At 47.3% G+C, this 17,144-nt stretch overlaps 1 protein-coding gene across 2 annotated transcripts in view; it reads left to right on the top strand.

The window, feature by feature from the left end:
- The first annotated feature begins 1,384 nt into the window (after nucleotides 1-1,384).
- The window catches only part of AKAP8L (A-kinase anchoring protein 8 like), a 33,365-nt gene continuing 17,605 nt past the window's right edge, over nucleotides 1,385-17,144 (top strand). Inside the window, exons 1-5 of one of the 2 annotated variants that reach the window (XM_032169990.2) lie at nucleotides 1,385-1,486; nucleotides 9,455-9,529; nucleotides 16,291-16,323; nucleotides 16,618-16,675; nucleotides 16,778-16,858. In XM_032169990.2, the coding sequence (XP_032025881.1) occupies nucleotides 1,474-1,486; nucleotides 9,455-9,529; nucleotides 16,291-16,323; nucleotides 16,618-16,675; nucleotides 16,778-16,858 (260 nt within the window). In that variant the 5' untranslated portion in view covers nucleotides 1,385-1,473. Of the gene's footprint in view, nucleotides 1,487-9,454; nucleotides 9,530-16,290; nucleotides 16,324-16,617; nucleotides 16,859-17,144 lie in introns of both variants that reach the window. The other variant, XM_032169989.2, reaches the window with a different exon arrangement.

The following is a 17,144-nucleotide window of genomic DNA, read 5'->3' as shown; positions in this document are numbered from 1 at the left end:
GTTCTGCAGAAGCCTCATTTGGGTGGAGGGAGTTCTATTAAAACAGTTTATCATGGAGAATTCCAACTATACAAAAGTAGAGCAAACAGTAAAATGGACTCTCATCTATCCGTCACTTACCAACCCGTGACCAATGTCTTCAGCTGTCAGATTTATCTTATAGCTCCTTGCTTCCCCCTTCTCTCTCTACCCGTCTGAATTGTGTGAAGCACATCCTGGCCATAAGATAACTTCTTAGTATTTCAGTATGTTTTTCTGAACGTTGTAAATGCCACTATTACACCTAAAGAAATCGACAATATCAAAAAGCAACAGCATACCTTAAAAAAAGTTTTAAAACATACGAAGTGTAGAAGTCGTAATTGCGCAGCTCAATGAGTTTTCACAAACACACACGTTAAGTACTCTTTTCGGTGCAGCTCTGTCATCTCTAGAAATTATGAGTTGTCCCTGGCAGGGGTTTCTATATGCCCAGGAAACAGACTGAGGACATGACTGGTGCCCGGCTGCACTATTGCAGGATCTCTGGAGTCCAGAGTGAATCAAGAGGGTTTTAGAAGCAAAGTTCCTATTTTAACACGTAACTGTCAAGGACCTTGAGCAAATCATGAGTTCCAAGCTTCAGTTTTAAGTGAGGCTTTTTGCAGGTTTGAAGGAGCATTTGAATGACACACAATACAAACGGAATTATTACACATATAAGCGTATGCCATATAAATATATTATCGCTTTGTGACGATTAATCACATTTATTCAGTGCACTGGCACCAGAATGATTTCTTTACACACACTTTGCCACGTAATGTTGAAACGTGTGTCCAGCATCTTGTTTGGTGCTGAGTTTTAATTTTCTCATTCCAACATGGCTTTGCTATGTTTGTTTTGGAGCTGAAGGCCAGAGAAGTTGAAAGACTTAGCTAGGTCCCCTACCCAGCACCTCGGTGGCGGAGTTGGCATCCCAGCCGTGCCCTGAGCGTAGGCCTGACTCCCTCTGGCGGGTCTCCAGGGCACCGGCGCTCCTCCAGCCCGGTGGAGGAGCAGGTTGGGCAGCTCTGCCAGAGCCTTTCTGTAGCTGGCGGGTCTCCAGCCCCTGCGCTCCTCCAGCCCGGCTCCTCCTTGGGCCTTAGGCCTTTCCGTAGTGCACAGCTCCGCCCCCTCAAAGTCTATAGGGCTCCGCCTCTCTGCCGGCTTCTGTAGGCCAATCACTGAGGCCTTAGAATAACAGAAGGCGGGGACAAGGCGGGGCTCTCACGAGATTGTCAGCAGCTTCCAGCCACTGATATGAGGAGGCGTAGAGATAGACAGCGGTTTCTTCCAATAGACGTGAAGCCGAGGCCGGTATGAGCCAATGCGGTCGGGAGGCGGGGCTCGGGCGTGTGTCGAGGGGACCCTGTGGTTAGCAGCAGCTATCGCAGAGTCGGATGTTTAGAGCAGCAGAAGCCCGCGTCGTCGGATGTTGTGTTGCCCGCCACCATGAGCTACACAGGTGGGCCTGGCAGGGTGGGGTCGGGCTCTGCGTGGGGGATGGGACAGGCACGTGCGGATGCCGCACCAGGCTCGCCCGCACCTCCCCTGGGGCCCCGTCACTGCCTTCCCTGCGGTCACAAAATGGCGCCGCTGGCCCGTCGCCTCAGGGTAGCTCCCCTCACGCCTCGTTGCCTCAGCTGTCTGTGTCTGCAGCCGGCGTCCCGGCTCCCGGCCGCCTGAGGTCTTGGCTTCTGTCGCCTGTGTCCGTGGGCCCGGGCCTCAGCGCGCGAGGTCTCCGCCCCCACCACCTCCGTCCCTGGCCTGCGCTCCTGGACCTCGACGCCTTAGGTTTCCCTTTCTCAGGCCTTGGTCCTTGCGAGCAGGCAGCAGGCTCGGCTGCCGTCGCCATTGTCGCGTCCTCCCCCGCGCAGTTTCTCTGCAAAAACGCCGCAGCTCTACACGCCCATCCCGATCCCACCCACCACCCCCTTTTGTCTATTTCAGAACTGGGAGAGGCGCCAGGCCCTAGGGGGATAAGTAAATATTGGAAGGGTTTGGGCTGAGCGGGGAGCCTTGGGCCCCTAGGGGCTGAACTGCAAGGAATGACAAGGTTCCATGTTTATTCTCTCTGCGTCTGTCAAATGAACCATGTCCGGTACAGACTGGGCACTGGGAATACAGACAAGAGTTTCTCAAGCAGCTTAGAGGCGAGGACGGATCTTAATAGGCAAATAAGCGAGTGTAGGATATATTTTAGGGTGGTCCGTACCGTGCGGGGGTCGCTCCATTACGTGGAGTGGTTGGAGCCTTCTGTAAAGAGGTGACATTTGAGACCTAAATGGAGTGAGCGAATAAGGATATCTGGCCCAGGGAGCTTTTGCTGTAAAAGGCTTACGGGCAGGAACTGCCTGGCTTGTTAGAAGATCAGCCAGGGAGGCCAGTGGGATTTGAAAGAGAGAGTGGGTGATGAGACCCGAGAGCCCCACTCCGCCCCCCGCAATATGCTTGGGCCACTGTAAATCATCACTGGTTGGATTGCCAAGGCCTCCTGGGTTTGCCTTGGCAGTGACTGATGAGGCTTCTCAGCCAGGAGACTTATACTAGGCCTCCTCATTTGGTGAGGGTATTATAGGCTTGAGCGTGTGTGGTTGCCAGGTAACCTGCATTCTACTTGGAATTTTGAGAACTGAGAATGGAACGTGAGTCTCTGGGGCTTCTTTGTAGACCACTTTATCTTGGCATAGGCAAGAAGGTAGTGCCAGTCCCCTCTACCCTGGCTGCCCGGGCAGGAGCTTTCCAAGAACCCCAGGTTTTCTAGCAACCATCCCCCAGCCCACTGGGTTCTCATCCAGGGGTGATTCTGCCCCAGATGACATCTGGCAATGTCTGGAGACATTTTTGGTTGTCACATATGGGAGTGGGAGTGCTGCTGATATCTAGTGGATGGAGGTTTGGGATGCTGCCCTGCTACGGTATACACAATGACGCCTACCGTAAAGAAGTATCTGGCGTCAAACATCAGTAGTGCCCAGGTTGGGCAGCTCTGCCAGAGCCTTTCTGTAGCTTTCCTAGTTCAGGAGGAAAGACTATAGGGTTGTTACTGACATCCCTGGGATTGGAATGTAATTCCCACCAAGTCTTACCAAGAACTGGAAGACAGTTTCATGGTTTTTAAAAACAGGAGTCTTGAAGAAACCAGAAGATAAATGGTTGGGTGCTGTGGGGTAGCTGAGTAATGGAGCTCTTTTTTTTAATAGATGAGGAAACTGAGATACAAGGTCACTAATGACCAAACCTGAATTCCAGCTCTAGATCTTGTAGGCTGTAGTTCTGGGTTTGAGTGGGCACTGAGATAGCCAAGCTAAAAAAGTAATGATTAGTTTTTCCTTTATGTTGATAAACTGAAAACCACAGTAATTTATAATGTGAGTCTTCCCCTTTTAAGAAGTAGGGCACTAAAGTCAAAGGCATTTTAATTCACATTTCAGACAACTACTAGCTTTAAGGGTAAGTCCTAGAGGCCTCGAAGCAAATGTTAGCATTATTAAACATGAAAGGTGACTGATAAATCTTTTTATTAACTCGCCCTGCTTTTGAACCCAGTTATTTTATTTATACGTGGGAAAGGAAACTGCATCTCTAGCACTGAGAGGGGAAGAGGAGAGCAGTGGAAAACAGCACAGAAGTATCCAGAATCAGGCCCTCAAACAAAAGTCTGAAATGCTACCACACTTGTCATAGAAACATTTATTGTCCCACACAGTTTCTTTATGTTTGGAATGGATAGGTGATTTCGCTGGGTGGTTCTAGCTTGGAATATCACGAGGTTACATTTAGGATCTCTATGTGGACCAGAGTCATCTGAAAGCCTGACTGAGGCTGGAGGTCCCACCTCCAAGGTGACTTAAACTCCCATGCCTGGCAGGCTGATGCTGGCGGATAATTCTTGACCCCATGGATCTCTCCCTAGGGCTGGCTGCTGGAGGGTCCTCACAACATGGTGGCTGGTTTTCTCCAGACTGAATGATCCCAGAAAGAGCAAGGCGGAAATCCCAGAAGTCACACTCAGTCATTTTCATAAATCTTACTGGTTGCACTGGCTACCTCATTAGTTGGGAGGGATCTACATAACGTTAAGAGGCAAGAATGATTGGAGACCATCTTGGAGGATGGTTGTCACCCTACTCTTGGCTCAGATAATAAAGATTGGAGGCAACCTAACCTAATTCCAGTTATCCTTTAATTTTTGGTACTCTGTGTTACTCCTTCAAATAAGACTCTTTTTTTTTTTAGATCAGGCACGGTGGCTCACACCTGTAATCTCAACACTTTGGGAGGCCCAGGCAGGAAGATTGCATGAGGCCAGGAGTTTGAGATGAGCCTGGGCAACACAACAAGACCCTTTCTCTATAAAAATTAAAAATAAAAAAGTTAGCTATGCGAGGTTGAGGCTGCAGTGAGCCATGATTGTGCCACTGCGCTCCAGCCTGGATGACAGCGAGACTCTGGGAGATTTTTTTTTTTTTTTTTTTTTTTTTTGAGATGGAGTCTTGCTCTGTCACCCAGGCTGGAGTGCAGTGGCACAGTCTCGGCTCACTGCAAGCTCCACCTCCGGGTTCATGCCATTCTCCTGCCTCAGCCTCCCAAGTAGCTGGGACTACAGGTGCCCGCCACCACACCCAGCTAATTTTTTTTGTTTTTAGTAGAGACAGGGTTTCACCTTGTTGGCCAGGATGGTCGTGATCTCCTGACCTCGTGATCTGTCCTCCCCGGCCTCCCAAAGTGCTGGGATTATAGGTGTGAGCCACCGCGCCCGGCTGACTCTGGGAGGTTTGCTGGAGCCCGGGAGTTCAACGTTGCTGAGCTATGATCATGCCACTGCACTCCAGCCTGGGCAACAGAGCAAGATCCTGTCTCAAGAAAATATATACTCTTTTTTAAAAAGGAAAAAGGAAAAGTATAAAACTGAGAAGCTTTTGTTTTGTTTTGTTGAGGCAGGGTCTCACTATGTTGCCCAGGTTGGAGTGGAGTGGCACAATCATAGCTCACTGCAGCCTCGCCCTCCTGTGCTCAAGTAATCCTCTCACCTCACCTCAGCCTCCCAAGTAGCTGTGACTGCATGTGCATGCCACCATGCCTGGCTAATTTTTCATTTCTGAGATGAGGTCTCACTATGTTGCCACGCAGGTCTTGACCTCCGGGGCTCAAGTGATCCTCCCAACTCAGCCTCCCAAAGTACTGGTATTACAGACATGAGCCACAGCATTTGGCCTGCTTATATATTTTTGAGCAAAAAAAGTTGACAAGAGAGATTGGTTAAAAGCAAGGAGTTTTGCTGCAGAACTAGAAATCCATGGTCTTAAAGTGAGAGGATTGCTTAAGCCCAGGAATTCAAGACCAGCATGGGTAACATAGTGAGACCTTGTCTCTCAAAACAAAAAAAGAAAAAGAAAACAAAAATTAGCTGGGCCTGGTGGTGTGTGGCTATAGTCCCAGCTACACAGGAGACTGAAGTAGGAGGATCGCTTGAGCCCTGGAGGCTGAGGCCACAGTGAGCAGTGATTGTGCCACTGCACTCCAGCCTGGATGACAGTGAGACCCCCTGTCTCTAATAAAAATAGAAAGAAAGAAATCCGTGATCTGACACTTAGCTTTATAGGGCCATATAGGGCATATTTTATTTTTTTCATCCAGAGATAATCAGGCCGATAAATTGTACCAAGAGAACACTTTCCAAACCAGCTAAGAATTTAGGCCGGGCGTGGTGGCTCACACCTGTAATCCCAGCACTTTAGGAGACGGAGGCGGGCGGATCACCTGAGGTCGGGAGTTCGATACCAGCCTGACCATGGAGAAACCCCGTCTCTACTAAAAATACAAAATGCATAGTGGCGCATGCCTGTAATCCCAGCTACTCGGGAGGCTGAGGCAGGAGAATCGCTTGAGCCCGGGAAGTGGAGGTTGCAGTGAGCCGAGATCACGCCACTGCACTCCAGCCTGGGCAACAAGAGCGAAACTCCGTCTCAAAAAAAAAAAAAAAAAAGAATTATTCATAATAGCCAAAACTGGCTAAAGAAGGGCCTGCTCTGCGATCTTTGCAGATGGTATTGTGGAACAGAATGTTAATGTGGTGCAGGGTATAGAGTTAGAGCAGAGATTGCCATTGATCTTGGAGGGTTTGATGGATCGTTTTTCTTTCCTAGGGAAGAACCAGGGTCCCTCTCGCCTGAACAGACACAGATGTTTTGCTCAGCAGCTTGCTGACTGTATTCTTGTGAGTGTGTAGTAGGCTGTCATTTGCAGTTGCAGTACTCACAGATCACATTACCTAAAGTCTGAGGCCATTTTACTGGTGGCCCAATTGCTGAAAGAACAAGTTTCCAGAGGCTAGTTGAGCAAACAGTGGAGACCGCAGGGGCTGAGTATTTCTTACATTATAAGGCTTTCCCCTCTGTGAACTCTTCAAAGCTACTGTCAGTGTTTCTTATGGACAGCTATTAATCAACAATGCCTGGATTTTAGGCATCTCAGGAAGGTCCAGATCCCTGGAAGGAATCCATTTGAATGGATTCCTATCCTCTTAGGAAAGGTAGAAGGCTGGATCTGTATACCCTTGGTTTTATCCTTCCTCAGGTCCCAGTCCCTACTCTGGAAAGTGAAGTTGAAGCTGGATTCACAGCTCCTTCTTTGGAACCCTTGGAGCTAGATGTATTTTGGAATTCTAGCTTAAGAGAAGTCACATGGGGTCTGGGGAAGCACCCTGTATTTAAATAGATTAATTCTGCGCTAAGTAGGACAAAGAAAGATTATAAATGTCCTCACAGGTGAAAACGGCTCCACCGTGAGTTTTGGCACCACACTGGTAGAAAACACTTGGTCTTCAGACCCTTTTGGACCTGGGGGAATTGCAGAGTACGGGATCTTGCCCACCTGCCCTTATTGTCTGTGGTGAGGATGAAATGAGATCATTGCAGATAAATGTTCTTAGCACCCTGCAGGGAAAGCACTTGTTCGGTGTTGGCTGCTGCTGCTGTGGTCTTCAGAGATAAAATAGACTGTCAACAAATAAGAGAACGCCTACCCAGGGGGAAGGCACTTCTGTAGGTTTTTGATATAAACAAGCTGTTAGAGGCATAGGCTTTAATTTTCAGATCATGAGTTGGCTCTGATGGGAAAGGCAAATACTGCCTCTTATGGTATCTGTCATAATTTCAGTGCTGAGAGAAAATTATTCAAAAATACGTATTTCTGGCTGGGCGCAGTGGCTCACGCCTGTAATCCCAGCACTTTGGGAGGCCAAGGCAGGCGGATCACAAGGTTAGGAGATCGAGACCATCCTGGCTAACATGGTGAAACCCCATCTCTACTAAAAATACAAAAAAATTAGCCAGACATGGTGGCACGCGCCTGTAGTCCCAGCTGCTCAGAAGGCTGAGGCAGGAGAATGGCGTGAACCCAGGAGGTGGAGGTTGCAGTGAGCCGAGATCGTGCCACTGCACTCCAGCCTAGTGCGAGACTCCGTCTCAAAAAAACATATATGTATTTCTAACTGTAGAGTTTTTTTTTTTTAATGTAGTTTTAAAGCAAGTGTCAGGATTAGGATCAATCATAGTCTGTAGGAGCACTGGTTTCTGATAGAGGTAGAAGTTTTCCTTACTTGGCACTAACTCATTTTATTTTATTTCATTTATTTATTTATTTTGAGATGGAGTCTTGCTCTATTACCCAGGCTTGAGTGCAGTGGCACGATCTCCACTCACTGCAACCTTTGCCTCCTGGGTTTAAGCAGTTCTTCTGCCTCACCCTCCCAAGAACCTGGGATTACAGGCAGGCGCCACCACACCCAGCTAATTTTGGGGTTTTGTTTGTTTGTTTGTTTTGAGACGGAGTCTTGCTGTGTTGCCTAGGCTGGAATGCAGTGGCATGATCTTGGCTCACTGCAGCCTCTGCCTCCTGGGTTCAAGCAATTCTCCTGCCTCAGCCTCCTGCGCAGCTAGAACTACAGGCACACACTGCCACGCCCAGCTAATTTTTGTATTTTTAGTAGAGACAGGGTTTCACCATATTGGCCAGGCTGATCTCAAACTCCTAACCTCGTGATCGACCTGCCTCGGCCGCCCAAAGTGCTGGGATTACAGGTGTGAGCCACCATGCCCGGCCTAATTTTTGTATTTTTAGTAGAGATGGTGTTTCACCATGTTGGCCAGGCTGGTCTTGAACTCCTGGCCTCAACCAATCCACCCCCCGCCTTGGCCTCCCAAAGTACTGTGAGTACAGGCATGAGCCACTGCATCCAGCCCTAATTCATTTTATGTTGAGAAATAGTTTGAAAGTTGAGAAGATAGGAAATTTTATGTATACATAATAATACTTATTTCCATATGAACATGCCAACCCCAAATAATTACTTTTAAGAAATAATTGTTTTTTGTTTTTTGTTTTTGAGGCAGGGTCTTGCTCTGTCACCCAAGGTGGAATGCAGTGGCGCAGTCATAGCTCACTGCAGCCTTGACCTTCTGGGCTCAAGTGACACTCCCACCTCAGCCTCCCAAGTAGCTAGGACTACAGGCATATGCTGCCACAGCTGGCTTTTTTTTTTTTTTTTTTTTTTTTTTTTTTGTATTTTTTGTAGAGACGGGGTTTCGCCCTGTTTCCCAGGCTGGTCATCTTGGCCTCCCAAAGTGTTGGGATTACAGGTGTGAGCCACTGCCTGGCCCAGAAATAATTGTTATACACACTTTTTAATGGGAAAACCAAAATATAAAGCAGTTTGTGTTTCAGATTTAGAACAGGGAGTGGGGTATTATTTGCTTTAACATGGTTTCGAAGCTAACTTCCATCGTTGTTTGAATTCCAAGTGGCTCACCCTTCAGGCATTTGAATAGTTTCCTCATTTAACAGAATGATAATTTGGGTGTTCATTTCTCAAAATAGGCTACTGGTCTAAATGTTTAAAAATTTTTATTTGGGGCCAGGCTCTGTGGCTCACACCTGTAATCTCAGCACTTTGGGAGGCTCAGGAGGGTGGATTGCTTGAGCCTAGGAATTAAAGACCAGCCAGGGCGACATGATGAAACCCCATCTCTACAAAAAAATATAAAAATTAGTGGACATGATGGTATGAACCTATAGTCTCAGCTACTTGGGAGGCTGAGGCAGGAGGATTGTTTGAGCCTGGAAGGTCAAGGTTGCACTGATCCATGATCATGCCACTGCATTCCAGCCTGTACAGAGTGAGACCATGTTTTTAAAAAGTAAATAAATAATTTTTTAATCTAGTCCTCCTGGTATAGCAAGTTAAACATAGCCTGCCTTTCCATTGGTTAATATTTTCTGACGGTCTAATTAAACTGTGGAATCTAGAGGTTTTGGTGGCTTTTCATTGAGAGAAGGGCCTGCTGGCAATCCTATACCAAAGGTTAGGTAGTCTCAGGTCATTTCCCTGTGACTTGCTTGTGGAAATTAACCCCACTGTCTTTATGTTTAGGCTTTGTCCAGGGATCTGAAACCACTTTGCAGTCGACATACTCGGATACCAGCGCTCAGCCCACCTGTGATTATGGTAAGTGTGGGCTTCTGGTGGGAACCAAAGTGTTCTGCAGAGCAGTTCCTTGTCTTCTTAGTTGCCTTTGGCTTTGCTGTCACCCTGTCATGCTTTTTTAAACCTAAACTTGTGTGAAATGGTGTGGCCATTTGAATAGCTAGTGCTTCCCTTTCGGGCAATTATGGGAAAAGTAGCTGTGTTCCTGAGCAAGTTAGGCTCTTTTTTTTTGAGACGGAGTCTTGCTCTGTCGCCCAGGCTGCAGTGCAGTGGCACCATCTCGGCTCACTGCAAGCTCCGCCTCCCGGATTCACGCCATTCTCCTGCCTCAGCCTCTCCGAGTAGCTGGGACTACAGGCGCCCGCCACCACGCCCGGCTAATTTTTTTGTATTTTTAGTAGAGATGGGGTTTCACCATGGTCTCAATCTCCTGACCTCGTGATCCGCCCGCCTCGGCCTCCCAAAGTGCTGGGATTACAAGCGTGAGCCACCGCGCCCGGCCACAAGTTAGGCTCTTTGATAAAAAGCCTAGCTTCAAATCCCCATGGGGGAGGGACTGGGAGTCACAGTGGCCAATTAAAGTTCAAAGGAGGCCAGGTGTGGTGGCTCCCACCTGTAATCCCAGCACTTTGGGAGGCCGAGGTGGGTGGATCACCTGAGGTCAGGAGATCGAGACCATCCTGGCCAACATGGTGAAACGCCATCTATACTAAAACACAAAAAATTAGCCGGGCATGGTGTTGTGCGCCTGTGGTCCCAGCTACTCAGGAGGCTGAGGCAGGGGAATCACTTGAACCCGGGAGGCAGAGGTTACAGTGAGCCGATATCATGCCACTGCACTCCAGCCTGGCAACAGAGCAAGACGTTGTTTCAAAAAAAAAAGTCCAAAGGATTGGTCCAGGAGAAAGCAAGCTATTAACTTAGTCCTAGCGTTTTAGTGCATGTCCTCGCTGTGGGAGAGAGGCTGAGTGTGTGGATCTGGCAGCTTTTGGAGACTCAGCCAGGCCACCTCAAGCCAGTGGGCTCCACACACACAGAGTTGAGTGAAGATCTCTGATTGAGTTTTCCAGTGTGGACAGAAACACTTAATTAGCTAATTCAGAAGTAGCCACCAGTAGGATTCTTGGATGCTGTTTTGTTTGTGTGCTGTGGCAGCCCGGAACTGCTGATAAAGCTGGTCTTTGGTTGTCTGTGACTCTAGGGGTGTCTGTTGAGAAGGAGCCCTCTTTGGAATTAACAGGGATAATGTCTTAGTTACTGAGATGGGTAATTTCTTTTACTACCAAGATCTGGGGAAAGACTGATCCTACACAGCTAACATGACTTCAGGAGTCACTGCATAAAGAGACTTAAGTAAGCTCACCAAGTAGCAGCAGCTAGTCTCAGGAAAAGGGAAGACTTGAAATATTTTGAAATTGAGTGAGAAGGTATCAGGTGTTTCATAAATGAGGAGAAACTTGGTTTGCTTGACTTCCCTGTCCTGCCCTCCCTGCCTCTCCCTTTTCATCAAATGTAGTCCCTAATTGCACATCCTTTTGAATTATTTTCCCTCTGGTTTACATATTCTGAGTACAAGCCGTTTCTCGGATATGCCATTTACAAATATTTTCTCCCAGACTGTGGCTTGTCTATTCTCTTGTCAGTGTCTTTGAAAGAACACAAGTTGTTAATTTTGAAGCCCAATTCAATCTTTTCTTTAATAGATGATGGTTTTGCTTTTATATCTAAGCAATCTATAATATTTTCTTTAGAATTTTCTTTTAGGTGTTTTAGTTATGGGTTTTACATTTAGTCTGTGATCCATATTGAGTTAATTTTTCTATAAGGTGTGCAGTATAGGTTAAGGTTTCTTCTTCTATGGCATATAGATATAGAATTGTTCCAGCACCATTTGTTTAAAAAAAAAAAATTTTCTTTTTTTTTTTTTTTTTGAGATGGAGTCTCGCTCTGTCGCCCAGGCTGGAGTGCAGTGGTGCGATCTCAGCTCACTGCAAGCTCTGCCTCCTGGGTTCATGCCATTCTCCCGCCTCAGCCTCCCAAGCAGCTGGGACTACAGGTGTGCCACTATGCCTGGCTAATCTTTTTGTATTTTTACTAGAGACGGGGTTTCACCATATTTGCCAGGATGTTCTCGAGCTCCTGACCTCGTGATCCTCCCTCCTCAGCCTCCCAAAGTGTTGGGATTACAGGCGTGAGCCACCACGCCTGGCCTCTCTCTCTCTCTCTCTCTCTTTCTTTCCTTATTTTTCTTTTCTTTTCTTTTTCTTTTTCTTTTCTTTCTTTTCTTTCTTTTTTTTTCTTTTGAGACGGAGTTTCGCTCTTGTTGCCCAGGCTGGAGTGCAATGGCGGGATCTCAGCTCACCACAACCTCCACCTCCCAGATTCAAGCGATTCTTGTGCCTTGGCCTCCCAAATAGCTGGTATTACAGGCATGTGCCACCACGCCTGGCTAATTTTTGTATTATTAGTAGAGACAGGGTTTCACCACATTGACCAGGCTGGTCTTGAATTCCCCATCTCAGGTGATCCACCCACCTCGGCCTCCCAAAGTGCTAGGATTACAGCTGTGAGCCACTGCTCCAGGCCTATATTTTCTCTATTGAATTGCCTTCGTACCTTTACTGAAAATCAGTTTACCATATACTGTGGGTCTGTTTCTGGACTCTTGGACTCTCATTCTGTTCCATTGGTCTATACATCTAAACTTCGTTCAGCAGCAGTCTTTTTGTATTTTTAGTAGAGACTGGTTTCACCATGTTGGCCAGGCTGGTCTCAAACTCCTGACCTCACATGATCCACCTGCCTCAGCCTCCCAAAGTGTTGGAATTATAGGCGTTAGCCACCGCACCTGGCCCAGCAATGCAGTCTTGATTACTGGATAGTAGTAATCTTGAAATACGAGTCCTCCAGATTTGTTCTTTTTTCCAAAATTGTTAGTTTCTTTGCTTTTGCATATAAATTTTAGAATCAGTTTATGAAGTTTTTTTAAAAATTCGTGCTGAGATTTTGAGCGAGAGAGCCTTGGATCTATAGATCTATCAAATCTGTAGAATCTATAGATTAGTTTGAGATTAGTTTGAGAAAATTGACATCTTAACAATGTAAAGTCTTCTGATTCATGAACGCAGTATGTCACTTCACTGATGTTGTGTTTTGTAGTTTTCAACACAGATCCTACACGTATTTTGTTAGATTTACGCTTTTTTCATGCTTTTAGTACTATAGTAAATGGTACTTTTAAAAACTTTCAATTCATTGCTGATATATAGAAATTTGATTGCTATTTGATTTGTAGGTTTACCTTGTAATATTTGAAATTTGACTTATAGATTGACCTTGTAATAAACCTTGCTAAGCTCACTTATTCTAGTAGCTCTTTTGTAGATTTGTTTGAGATTTTTTTACATACACAATTGTGAAAGAATAGAGATGGATTTATTTTTCCTTCTGGCCTGAATTGTAAGAACAATATAACATTTAAATAACATTTTGAAAAACAGTCAACCAAGATCCTACCATATTAATATTTAATTTTTGTCAGCTTACTAATTTTATGTAGTTTAATAATTTATAGGTGGATTGAATTGTGGGTCCTGCTCTTATTTTATTTTTTTAAGATACGGTCTCACTCTGTCCTCCAAGGCTGGAGCACAGTGGCACAATTTCAGCTCACTGCAACCTCCACCTCCTGGGCACAGATAGCCCTCCCACCTCAGCCTCCCGCAAAATTGGGACTACAGGCATGCCCTGCCATGCCCAGCTATTTTTTGTATTTTTTGTGGAGATGGGGTTTTGCTATGTTGCCCAGGCTGGTCTCAAACTCTTGGGCTCAAGCGATCTAACTGCCCCACTTCCCAAAAGGATTACGGGTGTGAGCCACTGCGCCTGGCTGGTCCTGCTTTATTTCATGTTAGAAGCATTTCCTTGTGCCACATGAGGCATAGTAAATTCTCTTTTTATGCTTACATGATATGTCACTGAGTAGGTAGGCTGTAATCTGATTAACTATTACCTTAAAGTTGAGTGTTAAATTGTTTTCTATTTTTGGTACATAAATATCACATACTATGACCATGTCTTTTTTTCTTTTAAAAATTATGTCCTTGGGGCCAGGTGCAGTGGCTCATGCCTATAATCTCAGCACTCTGAGAGGCTGAGATGAGAGGATCACTTGAGCCCCCAGGAGTTTGAGACTAGCCTGGGCAACATAGTGCAACCCTGTCTCTACAAAAAATAGAAAAAATTAGCTGGGCATGGTGGCACATGCCTGTTGTCCCAGCCACTCCGGAGGCTGAGGCAGAAGGGTCACTTGAACCCAAGAAGTCGAGGCTGCAGTGAGCTGTGATCACACCATTACACTCCAGCCTGGAGGACAGAGCAAGACTCTATCTCAAAAATATATATGTACATATATCTTATTTTTACATATATATATATATCTTTAAGGATATATCTCCTTAAAATTTCCTTTGTCAACCATGATCTCATCCCTTCTGGGGATGGAAATGAGTTGGGGTGTTCTTTCAGAAAGGGCAGGTCTTGGGGAGTCCCTAAACGCCAGTCTAGATGAAGGCTTCCTCCTGGGACCCAGCTGGGATGTCCATCAAGAAGTCTGGGTTGCTCCAGGCATAGCAAGTGGCATGTAGTGAGTGTTTGCCTGGAGGGACTCCTGAGAGTTGCCCATCATGGGAGGCCCTGCCTGTCCTTAAAACATAAAGTGGTGTTCATGGAGTTGATGCTGCTTCCTTTCCTTGTGCCTCCTCACTCTGTTGTGGCAGATCCTCAGCAGGTGAAGCTTGCAGTGACCACGTTGTAGCCTCCCAAGCAGAGCCCTGATGGATCTGCTTTTGCCTCCGTATCCTATTTTCTTTTTCTTTTCTGTCTTTTTTTTTGAGACAGAGTCTCGCTCGGTCGGCTAGCCTGTAGTGCAGTGGTGTGATCTTGGCTCACTGCAACCTCCACCTCCCAGGTTCAAGTGATTCTCCTGCCTCAGCCTCCCAAGCATCTGAGACCATAGGCGCGCACCACCACGCCTGGCTAATTTTTGTATTTTTAGTAGAGATGAGGTTTCACCATATTGGCCAGGCTGGTCTCGAACTCCTGACCTCGTGATCCACCCGCCTTGGCCTCCCAAAGTGCTGGGATTACAGGCGTGAGCCACCACTCCCAACTCCTGTTTTCTTTAGAATAGCTAGTGCCCACTGTCCCTGGTACAAACAGTCACTTGGCCAGGTGTACAGTAGCTGCCTGGGCTACCTGTGTGTTGTTCTATTTTTTTTGAAATGGAGTTTCACTATGTCGCCCAGGCTGGAGTGCAGTGGTGCGATCTCACCTCACTGCAAACTCTGCCGCCTGGGTTCAAGCAATTCTTGTGCCTCAGCCTCCTGAGTAGCTGGGACTACAGGTATGTACCACCACGCCTAGCTAATTTTTGTATTTTTGGTAGAGAAGGGGTTTCACCATGTTGGCCAGGCTGGTTTCAAACTCCTGACCTCAGGTGATCCTCCTGCCTTGACCTCCCAAAGTGCTGGGATTACAGGCGTGAGCCACTGCACCCAGCCTTGTGCGCTGTTCTTTATGTGGCTCTGCCAGCCTCTCTTGCCTGTTAGAATGGCTCCTTAGCCATTCTTTCCTCAGCCACCACTCCTGACTTAACCATGCTGCTCTTTGGCTGTTAGCGTCTCTCTTACCAACAAGCAGATCTCCATGCCTGAGCAGTGCTTGGGACTGCAAGCCTCTGTTCCCTGTGCTCAGGGGATGCGTAAACAAATGGATGAGAAGCCTCTCTTTTGGTTTCTCTAGCCCAGGAGTTTTTGTTTTGTGAGCTCTCTTGTTAAACATAGTGGTCATCAGTAGTTCCTCAGCTTCTCTCTGATTTCTTCCCATTCTTTTTGTGCACTGGGTCGTGGAGGAACCCAAGTGCAGGACGACAGCCTGCCTGTTCTCGCTGGCTCATCTTTTCAGTTGACTTACACTCTTCCTGCTGTGGTCTGGCTTCTGCCACTTATTGCCCTGCTGTCTGTCTCACTGAGCTTTGGTCCCCTGCCCTGGGATGAGCATGTCCTCTGCGGGGCATAGATGACATGGAATGGGAAACAACTGTTGGGTCTCACCAGAGACCCAGGGAAAGGGGTCACCTGCTCTGTGCCCTCCTTTGGGGAGGAACTGTGTGTTTGACTCAGAGTTCCCAGGGGACTTTACACTTTGTCATTTCTCAGTGGCTTTATGTTCCTGAAGGAATGAGGTTTTATCATGTGTTGTGATTGAATCCAGAGCATATTAAGTTGGTAATCCAGATTGTTCTCTCCACAGCTTTTCTCAAGCGAGGGGTTGCTTCTTGGGTTTCTCTCACTGATGTGTTCCAGCACAGCACAGTCAACAATTCAAGGGCTTGTTGGCCCTCCCTTTTAAAGCAGACTCTTGGGAGACTGGGGTTGGGTTTTGTGCTATAAACTGATTAGCACTTAGCTTGGGGTGTGGAGGTCACCTTCTAATTCTGGCTCTTAAAGGGAGGAGTATAGGAGCCAAGTTCCTTAGTTGAGAGTGTTGGGAACAGAAGGATCCTTAAATAACAGATGCTCAGAGCCACAGGCAGCCAGGCATCAGGGCAGCAAGTGGCCTGGGTCATTTGCACGGTGCTCACAAGCTCAAGGCTTTTCGGTTAGGGGAGGTGCAGCCTGCTGTGACCAGTCAGGTCCTGGGAATAATTGTCTTTGCACCTGAATTTTATGGCCTTGTATTGTAAGCAAGTATAAATGTAACTGCCCTTTTACTTTTTGTAGGATATGGAACTTGGAACTCTGGGACAAATAGAGGCAAGTGTCATTCCTGTGATTGCTGTCCTGTCCCTTGGGGTTGTTCTGGCTGTGTTTCTCTGCTACTGCCCCGCTTGGCCAAGGTTGGGAGTGGGGAGGGGGCATGTTTCTGGGGTTACCTACTCCTTAACAGGAGGCCCTCATCAGAATGACCAGGGCCCATCTAGCCCCAGTGGCTAGGGTCTTCTCTCTCTGTGACAGAAGATACCCTTGTATGTGTGTTTGTCTCTGTCTCTGTCTGCCTCCCCTCTGCCTGCCCCCACCATCTGTCTGTCTGTGTCTCCCTCACTACAGGCTACGAGGGCTATGGCTATGGCTATGGCTATGGCCAGGATAACACCACCAACTATGGGTATGGTATGGCCACTTCACACTCTTGGGAAATGCCTAGCTCTGACACAAATGCAAACACTAGTGCCTCGGGTAGCGCCAGTGCCGATTCCGTTTTATCCAGAATTAACCAGCGCTTAGATATGGTGCCGCATTTGGAGACAGACATGATGCAAGGAGGCGTGTACGGCTCAGGTGGAGAAAGGTGAGTGGACACCTGCCTAGGGGTTGAGGCTCTGCAGGGGCAGCTCCTGCCTACTGCCCACTGCGTCTTCCTCTCTTGAGTGCCCCTCTGTGTCTGCTTCCTCTCCCCTGCTTGGTGCTGCTGTGGCTCCCAGCAGGGTCCGTTGCACTTCCCGTCTCTGACTTGTGTCTCCTCTCACCCACCCTCAACCCCTGCTGCACTGCCTGGTGGTCAGCCTTTCCCAGCTTGCAGTGGGAGGAACAAGCCCAGATTGGGCAGACTTCACTGTGCCCTCAAAAACAGAGTG

Source organism: Hylobates moloch, unplaced genomic scaffold (genome assembly GCF_009828535.3).
Source record: "Hylobates moloch isolate HMO894 unplaced genomic scaffold, HMol_V3 SCAFFOLD_12, whole genome shotgun sequence".
Taxonomy (NCBI): domain Eukaryota; kingdom Metazoa; phylum Chordata; class Mammalia; order Primates; family Hylobatidae; genus Hylobates; species Hylobates moloch.
Note: the sequence above shows the minus strand (reverse complement) of the source record. Positions and strands in the feature narration are given on the sequence as shown.